General features: G+C 40.1%; 1 protein-coding gene across 1 annotated transcript in view; it reads left to right on the top strand.

Moving 5' to 3' along the window:
• The first annotated feature begins 213 nt into the window (after nt 1–213).
• Nucleotides 214–10,212, top strand: part of dnai3 (dynein axonemal intermediate chain 3) — a 34,220-nt gene continuing 24,221 nt past the window's right edge. The window contains exons 1-8 of the mRNA XM_015971029.3: nt 214–329; nt 1,652–1,738; nt 1,863–1,901; nt 7,382–7,566; nt 8,392–8,496; nt 8,624–8,719; nt 8,814–9,004; nt 10,082–10,198. Coding sequence (XP_015826515.3) covers nt 1,678–1,738; nt 1,863–1,901; nt 7,382–7,566; nt 8,392–8,496; nt 8,624–8,719; nt 8,814–9,004; nt 10,082–10,198 — 794 coding nt within the window. The 5' untranslated portion in view covers nt 214–329; nt 1,652–1,677. The remainder of the gene's footprint in view (nt 330–1,651; nt 1,739–1,862; nt 1,902–7,381; nt 7,567–8,391; nt 8,497–8,623; nt 8,720–8,813; nt 9,005–10,081; nt 10,199–10,212) is intronic.

The following is a 10,212-nucleotide window of genomic DNA, read 5'->3' as shown; positions in this document are numbered from 1 at the left end:
TGATTTTTTTTTTAGTGAAACCTGCACGTAGCTTCTCAAGCAGCTGACGCGTGACGTAATCGATAAGCTGAGATTTTATTGGCTATCATTGCTGTCAGTCCAGGGGTTTACCCCGCCTCGCTCGTAACCAATAGCAACCACACCAACGCTACAGTTTGAGCGAGAAACTTATGTGTTAAACTACCGACAAAGTTACTCTATTTTCCTATAATCTGCTCCATGGTTATCATCACGTTGAATTTAGCAGGCTACTTTACTTTAGGCTCAATGGGCTTCTATATTAATTCCTTTTAAAGTCGGCTATAGCACACAGAAAACAGGACGTTTGGGTAAGTTTATGAGAACAAACTTCGATTAAACAAATGTTTAGAGTTTTCGCGAACTGAGTAAAATGAGTTATATCGAATAGCACTGAGGTATCTACGTTTTCTTTCTTTTTTTCCCACCTTTTCATCAGTTTTTTGCGGTTTTTGTGTTCCCTTTTTTGGGGGGATTGGAATCTCGCGAGATCCAGTGCAAATATCGCGGGGGTAATTAAAAAAAAGTCCCCAGATAGAGAAAACCAATGTAAATAAAAATGAAGTGCTCACACGTGCATTTGTATTAATATCATGACCATAAAACATGAACTTAAACAGTAAAGTGACTTTAAAATGCACTTGTTACAACTTTTCCTCACCCCTGCATTCTGCAACTTGTGGTTTTTAGGCCAGGCGTGTTCAGACCGGAGTCATCAGCCTCTAAATTAGCTTTTTGTTACCAAAATTTGCATGAACCACTGAGTCATGTTCATGTTTAAAATGTGTGGGTGTGCAGTTGTGGTTTAATCCAGTATTTTGCATTGTTTAGCTAAAAACGGCCCAAGTTTACACGGAACTTGTTGGTGTATGGTCGCACTGTTGGGCGAATGGTCTCTTAGCTTTCTCTCTAAATACTTTACTGAATGATTTAAGTGGAAAAACCACTTTGCACATCTATTTGTTACATTTCAAGAAATCAGAATAAGCAAGTTATTCATTGAGCACAACATTGCTAAAAACGGAACAACTTGTCCTTAAAGAATATCTTGCTGACTTAGCAAGACATAGTTTTCAAGTTAGACAGAAATGTAACATGGTTCTATTAATTATACTCCTAATAGATGATTCAAACTTTAATGCTGGTACATCCGCACTGGAAAAGTAACCAGAAGCGGCCCTCAAAACCTGAATCTGAACCTGAATTTTTATTATTCATATAACTAAAGAAAAAATAGATAAATACTTTTTAAATTTAAACGTCCCATACCGTATGTTTTACAAATAAAGGTAAAATTGGCAAAGCTCAGCATGTTTCTGAACAAAATGTGCAACTTTCTTGCATTGACCTGTAGTTTATTTATATTTTGCCTCAAATTAAAAAGAAAAACGATCATAAACTTTTTCGAGATCCAGGTCAATTTTGTTGTTCTACAATTGTGCTAAGAAATTAGACGATCTAACAGCTTTTTCCACACATCCCATAAAAACAAAACAGGACAGTTCTGTTTATTTTCCACAAGATGGCGTCACTTTCAAACCTTTCAATCACCAATGCATTTTTCTGTAATTTACTATGAATTACAAATGAAATAAACATCTGAGATGAATTTAAATCAGTTTTTTTTCTTTAGAGAATCCGTAAGTCCAAAGAACAAGGATGCCACCTAAAAGACGCAAAAGATCTACAAGCAGCGCACGGAGTAAGGGGAAAGGCAAAGGTGAGCATCTTATCATTTACATACATACTTTTAATTAATCCATTTTAGTCTTTGGCTTAAATCTAATAAAAAACTATTTCATATTACTAATTAAGTGAATTACTCCCTTTTATTTCACTTTCAGGAAGGAGGAGTGGGTCTCAACAATCAGAAGTTAACATCGGTAAGAGAATCAAGCCTTTATGCAGTCTGGGCTACCTGGGCTGCATGGTGGCGCAGTTGTTAGCACTGCTGCCTCGCAGCACGAAGGTTGCAGGTTCAAAACTCGGCTGCGGCCTTTCTGCGTGGAGTTGCGTGTTCTCTACCCCCCGGGTACTCCGGTTTCCCCCACAGATCACAACATGCCCTATAGGTTATAAATTGTAAGTCGCTTTGGATAAAAGCGTCTTCCAAATAAATAAACATAAACATAGTCTGTAAAAAGTTTCTCATTAACATTGATTCAATGTGAAATTATTTGTTTATCATTAAATGTCGACAAAAAGTTTAAACAAGATCAACAAAGTAAGGTTAAATGATATTTGTGAGGAGTTTTGTTGTTGTGTGACTGATTATGAACACAATACACCTAGAGGGTTTACAAAATAACACAAGCTGTTCTTCTATTGTGAAATATGCTGTTTAACCAGGACAGCTGAAAATAAAACACATTTACTGACGACTCAGAAACAAAAGGTCTAAGAAGCACAGTGTCTGCCCAGCTCGGATGCGACTCAGTTGTGCCCTCTGGACACGCTTTTTCAGCTGGAGGTCCTTGTCACTGGTGTTTACGAGGTTAACCCTGCAAACGTTCTTTTGGTCAATATGAATGTCACTGTCTGCTTACTGTGTAGGTCATTGTTTCACTCACAGGAGGTCTAAATCACTGTTCTGAGATTCCTAAGGGTTACATTGTTATGTTTTGTTTATTTGTGCATCAGTTTAATCCCATCACAGCTCATATTCTCAGCAATATAAATTCAAGCCATGGCTAATCCGAACCAACTTCCAGACATTCCTTTGGGATTTAGCTCCGCCTTAACTCAACTTTGCCCTTCCACTTCACCAAAGTCCATGTCTTAACCCTAAAAGTGAATGTGAACCACAAATCTGAAAATTGCCCCTGATGTGTGGCCTGAAGAAAGATACACTAATAGTGCATTTCCATTGACTGATTTGGCATTGAATAGGGATGATCGGTTCACTAATTCTTGTGTTCCGACTGTAAAACTGGTCCAGACAATAAGTCCCGACCGCGCCAGTCACAGGACATTTTTGGCCCCCTTCTGTTGTAGGGTTAGGTTGACAGAAGTACGTCACTACTTGCAACGAGCAAAACAAACAGAGTTGTTTGTATTTTCATTAGCTGTACATGAATGTAAAAAAAATGCCAGCAAGTAGCAGCAAGTTTTGGCCATCTTCAGAGCTCCGTACACTCCTCACTGTCATCCTGAGAGCTTCTAGAGTACATAGAAGGAGCCTGACAGATCGGTAAGGACGTTTGTTTTCTCATCAGATGGCATCTGAAGGATCAGAGCAGACGTCGGCAGTGTCAGGCCAAGATGAAGAAATTAAAACCCAATATAGAAAAGTTAAGGACAGAAAAAGCTGCAGTGTGTGGATTCTTTTTTCAGATATTAGAAATACACGGAGTAGCTACGATGTGCTGGATGCTATTTATAGCCGAGGCAGCGAGGTAGTCCTCTGGAGTCACAAGTGGAGCCTGTGGTAAGCTTTTAGTTTTTGTCTTTAGAGCTGTACACCATTTCTTGCTGCACAAAAATACTGAATATTTGCACAATTTATAAAATCGTGCGTGATGGTTGTTTAACCCCGCCTGCTGACGTGATGTCCTAAACTGCGATCGAAACGCTCGCCTGAAAATTGCAGACCAATACCGGAACACACTGGTCCAAAGATAACCAGACCCGACTGTACCAGATCCAGTGATGGGAATCCCCCATTCGCTAACTGTGAGAACGTGGGGTTGGGGTGTTGAGCATGGACTGCTTTTAGCCCATTCGCCGAACGTCAGAGGTGGGGGGCGGTATTGATTATTCAGCGTGAGATATTGGAGGTGTGGCGTGAAAGTGTGTGAAGAACGTTAAATGCCTGTGTCTCAAGTTCAGTGTGTGAGTTGACAGCCCAGTGTACTATACCATGCCATACCATGCTGTTATGGGCGGCCATTGTATCAGAAACTAGCGCGAGTAGGCAAGAATTCCTTTTCCAAGCTTTATTCAAACCTGCGTCACATGTACCGACATGTAAAGAGCAAGTCACCCAAATCAACTTTTTTTGCTGATAAACTACATAAATGAGTGTCAAATTGTGCTGTAGACACATGTAGTCAATGATTTGGCACTTTAGTGCATCTTAGTTAAAATTTAAATATTCTGCCTAAAACTGTCAGTGTTGCGCCGTCGTCGGGTAAAAACTCTGCACTACATTTGAATTTAAATCTGCCACCGCTATTGGCTAACCCCCAAATTCCACTACCTCCGCTCCGCTCCGTCACGAACTCCGCAGCAAAATCGGTCCCATTGTAGTCAATCAGAGCTATTCCACTACTGTGGCCGTGCTGCAGCAGTGCGGCGCAGTGCACTGCCCTCTGTTCCGGCGTCCGGCAAAAATAGAATCTATCCTATTTTTGCCGGACGCCTGAGCACCTCCGCAGTCAATGGACAGGAATCACAACCGCCCAACAGGAAAGGGAGCAAGCACAACTTTCGTTATTTCACAATAAATCGATAAACAAAAAGCGTTTTTTGTTTCATATGCACAGGTTTACCAACTTTTAACAACTATCGATGGTGGCTGAAGTTTAAATGCACAAAAGTAAGCCATAAATACAGTTTCCACTATCAAAGTAGTCACACTTTGTTGATCCAAACACTGCTGATCTCTCAACACAAATGATGGGCAGATTAAACAGTTCATTTCGATTCTTCTCCCACACAACGGGTGTTTGGATCTAACTTCCGCGTTTATTGCTCGGACTGTATCGCAAGATCTCGAAAATCCCGCGCATGCTTGTTTGTGCACCTCAGGTCTCCGCACCGGAGCGGAGCCGTTGTAGAGCGGGTACCAGTAAAAATTGAGTTCGGAAGCAAGCGGCTGCGGAGGGCGGGGGCGGTGCGGAGGTAGTGGAACTTGGGGGTAAGAGGTATACTATGACGTTATGATGTCATAATGCTGTTGTGAGCCTGTTTGTGTGTATTTGTTAGAGGCTCTGCCCTCTTGGTCTGCCAGGCAACAGCATTTGTTGCATTTTTCAAGCATGAAGTGGGAGTGAAGTAAGTTTCATGTAGAGGGTAACTTGCTTTTTAACTTTCTCCAGCACTTCTTCTCTCTCTTACCTACTTCTCCTATCCAATACTGCCCCCTAGTGGGAGACACATGCCATACCGTACCGTACCATTCCACACCACACCATAACACACCATACCACACCATACCATACCATACCACACCATACCATACCATACCATACCATACCATATCATTAGATCTGTAAAGCACTTTCAGACACAACAGGAGGTTTACAGAAAGTGCTGAACAGTAGCAAAATATCAAAGCAGGACAACACATTGACCAATTACAAGTTCCATATAAAGACCACAAGGAGCATAACACACACTCATCTAAAGGCAGTTCTAGAATAGCTAACCTACATAAAAGAGGAGGACAAGAAAACAATCTAAGCATCAAAAGCAAAGAAAAGGAAGTGAGTTTGAGAATTAAATGCTGACTTATTAGCATAACTCCTTAAAGGGACTTTACGGACTTTTGAATTTTTTTGCTCGCGATTGCCCCCTCAGGCCAAAAGCATAACAGCAGCTTCAATAGTAGGCTCGTGCATGAGGCGCGCATGCTGTACGTGCACACTCCTTAACGAAAATAACTGCTGAGACAGTCCCGTGTGTTTGTATGTGTGTGTGTGTGTGTGTGTGTGCGCGCGCGCGTGTGTGTGTGTGTGTGTGTGTGTGTGTGTGTGTGTGTGTGTGTGTGTGTGTGTGTGTGTGTGTGTGTGGCCCGGAGGACAGAGGACAGGAGAACGTGCAGCTAATTAATTAAATAATTTGGTTCTGTACCTTTCTCTTCAGCACAGCCGACAAAGGTTTATGATGGGTCAGTCCTCCTGCATGCTCAGATCATTCCCTTCCATTGCTTGAAAAATTGTTCCAAAATGAAAGTTGAACTCACATCTTTTTTATCTGTGAATTCAATGCCGTTTGGCGAGTCTCAAATAAAAATTTGGGCATCTTGCTATAAAAAAATATATCATTAATGTAAAAGAGAAACTCTAAATAAACAATGTTAATATCCAGGACTTCTGCATGAGAGTCAGACATCTTACAAGGTGAGCTATACTCTAGTAACATTAATAGTATCTGCAACATTTATATCCTTGATGACAGCTGAAACAACGTCAAACCAACGAAGGATTCGAAGCGAAAATGGCTATTTTCTTGCTAATTTGCAGGAAATATCTAGAAGAAAGTTCTACAGAAAGTAGCTAAGGGTCCTCAGAAATGTAGCTAGCTTTGTCACTAGGCGTTAGGAACAGCGACAAAGTCGCTGAGTTGGCACTGCCTCTCTCTCTGCTGCTAAGCTACTGATAGCAAAGCTACGGGCTATGCCTGAGCGTGAACGCGCATGAAGCAGCCTGCTCGACCCGAGCATCTCTCTTTTTCTGTGATTATACAGAAAAACATGCAATCACAGTAAAAATGCCAGGGCTCATTCTACAGGACCAGGGCATTGCAGGAGAATGTATGAAGAAGACATTTATTATTTCTATACATGTTTTGGCTGTCAAACTTCCATAATGCCCCTTTAAGAGGCTGTCAATGTTTGAAATAAATTCCTACATTCTAGTAACAGAGACAGAAAGAAAGCTAATTTAGTTTAAAACTATCATAATTATGGACTTTTGTTTGGTATTAGTGAAGCCTGGCAAAGTAAAGATAAGTTTATGGAGAACTACATTACTTTGAGGGGAAATAGAACATTATACTCTTTTTCCCATCTGTGCAAATTCCAAAGTTGACTCATAAGTTTGTGAAATGAAGGGTGTGAGTTTCCACTACAATGATTTGGCACAAGGCCTAAGTGGTGTGAGTGGAAAAGGTTGGCACGCCCAGCTGGGAAGTGGTTACTTAAGCTTTACTTTAGCATTCCTGACGTCCTCACAGCAACCTTGTGGAAGAACTTTGACGGGAGAGACCACAAGCAGCAGGAAAACTATTATTATGCAGAGCCCTGTTTGCTGATGTGTGCCCGGATGTGAGCAAGGGCGAACATACAGAGGATGTGCACAGATGTTGTGTGTATGAAATAGAAAAATCTAAAAAAAAGAAATTACACAGTAGAGATTCAGTTAGATGTCATTTAAAAATAACAGTATTGTAAAAAGAAAACAATCCCTAAAATATTATCATAACATTTGTTACTTGCTTTATTTTCAAGTTATTTTTTCATGTTTGATGTCATCAGTAACATTTCTGTTTATTCTGATCCTATAAAATTAGTTATTTTAGAATAAAATAAAATTATATTAATTATGGATATTCTTTAAGACCAAAAACATAAGAGAGATGTTTCAGCATTCACCATTATTACTGTAAATCCTCACTACTGGTTGTAATTTCTGTTATCAAGATCACCCTGATGACATCTTCCCCGTGGCCCTGACGTCAGCCACCCAGGAGCTCTTCGGTTGTTGCGCTGATGAGGACATCACACAGAAGAGCACTTACAAGCTGCTGAAAAAAGACATCATCATGGAGGACATCAAGAAAAGGGCTGAGACGTCTGACTTTAGTTCTGTGAAGCAGATTGTGCTGGTAAGACTGAGATAGAGACCCAGGGATGAAGGCTGTTGGAGCAGCAGGGGCGGATCTACCGTGGGTGGGGTCGGAGGCAACTTCCCTTCTACTGAGCCCCCTCAGCTGCCCCCTTACTTTTATATCCTTAAAATGTGCATAAACTTAATTTATCTTCTGTATCTATTTTGTTGAACATGTATTTTTTTCTCATTTACACCAAAATATTTTGTTTTCTTAGAAGGAATAATGACACAATTAATAGTTATAAAGGGTTTCTGCTCTCCTGTTTAGACCCTTTGCCCCTCCATGTAAACGTTTCTAAGTTCGTCACTGAATAGCAGAGATCATCTTGACTAAAAGTCTGATTTTGAAATAAAAACTTAGTGAGCCCTCATACTTGATGTTTAATGCCCCTAATGCCCAGACCCTTTGCCTCCTGTATACATTTCTAGATCCTCCCATGACGAGCAGAGTTAAATTAGCATATAATCTCTCTCTGTCTGATTTTGATTAAAAAAAAACACCCCCCTCCATACTTGATGCATTATTGCTCCTTCTATTGCAGCACATTACTCTAATGAGGCCATCTAGTCTCCTGAGGGACTCGTACTGACTCATCAGCCCTGCCAGCTTTCCTTTTTACAGGAAAGCCCTCTCCTTCATGCTAGTGATGCTTACAGAGGTTTCTGTATTTTTAACCCCATAATATTATTTGTCATAAACAAAATGTTCCATTTTGGAAAGAAATTTTGCATTCCCCCCAAAAGCATCTCATAAATTTTACATTTAATCCAAAATTAAAAACTGAATATTGAGAGTTCCACACGTTTTTCTAACTAACAGGACTACCCAGAGGAGGAGCTCCTGCTGGTTTTTGACCCAGACTTGACTTATGGTCAGAGCTTCTACTTGGTTTTGACACCAGAGGCCAAGAACCGGATACTAGCAGTAAGCAGAACTCTTTTTTTATAATGCATGTGAAGATTTCTCAGTTTCCACCATCACGTGAAACCGTATCCTTGTATTTCAGGTCATCTGTTCTGTGTCTTCTTGTAATTCTGTCTGTGTTTTGCAGCCCCCTGAGACTGTAACACCAGAACCAAAGGGATGGATATCGCTTGGCAGTGAAAAGGAAATTGATGAAGAGTCTGTCAAGGAGACAAGAGAAAAGGCACTGCAGTATAGCTTAAATCCAGTCTTAGTCTCATTCATGTCTGTGTTTCCATTTCACATCTCTATCAATTCTATCACCTTCTCCTCATCAGCTGAAGATCCTGGTCCAGAAAGTTCATCGTAGATTTGGACAACCCTTTAGTTTTTCTGACAGCACCACCACAGACAACATACTGGAGATTCCCTCTGAGAACCACAGCAGGTTCAGCATCAAACTGATGCAGAGAGACGTCGGGATTCAGCCTGTTACTGTGCTGCAAAATGACAGTACTCAGACACACCGGTACGGCAACAAAACTATACATATAACATGCCAGTAAGACAAAGGCAGACTTTGTTTTCTTGTGTTTTATCTAGGGGTTGGACTCAGTTAAAAAATAAATGTAATTGATTTGAAGTTTTGTAATTGATTCATCTTGATTAATCACACTTTGATCGTTCAAGACAATTTGCGCCCAGGAAATGACTTTTTATTAAAAATAATGTTAGTGAGGCGCAGATGACATGCCCACACCTTTAATAAGTATATTTATGTAACCACAAGATCTCTTTTAATACTTTGATCTCATTATAAAGGTAACCTAACACTAGGTGGCAGCAGAGCACTGCTAGTGTATATAGAGGTGTAGTATAGAGTTCAGGGGAAGTACTGCCTAGGCTTTCTAACGACTACAAAACAGAACAAAAAAGGTGAATTTTTTTTCTTTATTTTCTTCATGAAGAACGGTTTGTCATGTTTTGTTTAATTGTAGTTTTTGTTGTGTTTGAAGCACCTAGAAAAGGTTGATATGGTCTTGTAGCTCAGGCTCTGCAGTTTTGTTAGAGGTGCAGCTTGATGATATATATATAGGTCATAAAGTTTGATGCTAGAGTTTTTCGCCACCCAATTGGGGCGTGCTCAGACCCAAGGGGTACTTTTTCAATGCATAATTTAAAAAAAAGTAATTAATCACCATTATCGCATTGACCCTCTGATGCATGAATTATGAAATCTTCAACCATGATTTTTTAAACAATTTTTTAATTCATCTTTAGGTGTGAATGAAACAAATTTCAACAAATATTTTTTGTAACATTTTGTTAATTTACAAATAATTTATTACATGTCCACCTCAGTGGACAGTGTGCATTCTGAACATGAAATATGTTGACTTGACTCACTGAAGTCCAAATGGAGGGGCTCAAATGCAATAAAGTCTTCAACAGCTGTGCTTAATAGCAAAAATAAATACATAACAATTTTGAGTACCTGTCCACTGCAGTGACCATTATGCACCAAAGAGTTAAATCCCACCCATAATTGTATCTTTACATTAATTCTATCCCTGATGTAATTTGTCTGCCTGTGTTCGTTTTACAGAAGTCCTCAGAGGAATAACTTCAGCCAGTACAGCCCAAGGCAGTTAAGCAATGAGGAGCTGAAAAGCATCCTTCAGGATGAGAGTCTGAAGAGTTTTTGTAACAAAGTGACTCCCAGGTAAAAAAGTTATT

Source organism: Nothobranchius furzeri, chromosome 8 (genome assembly GCF_043380555.1).
Source record: "Nothobranchius furzeri strain GRZ-AD chromosome 8, NfurGRZ-RIMD1, whole genome shotgun sequence".
Classification (NCBI taxonomy): domain Eukaryota; kingdom Metazoa; phylum Chordata; class Actinopteri; order Cyprinodontiformes; family Nothobranchiidae; genus Nothobranchius; species Nothobranchius furzeri.
Note: the sequence above shows the minus strand (reverse complement) of the source record. Positions and strands in the feature narration are given on the sequence as shown.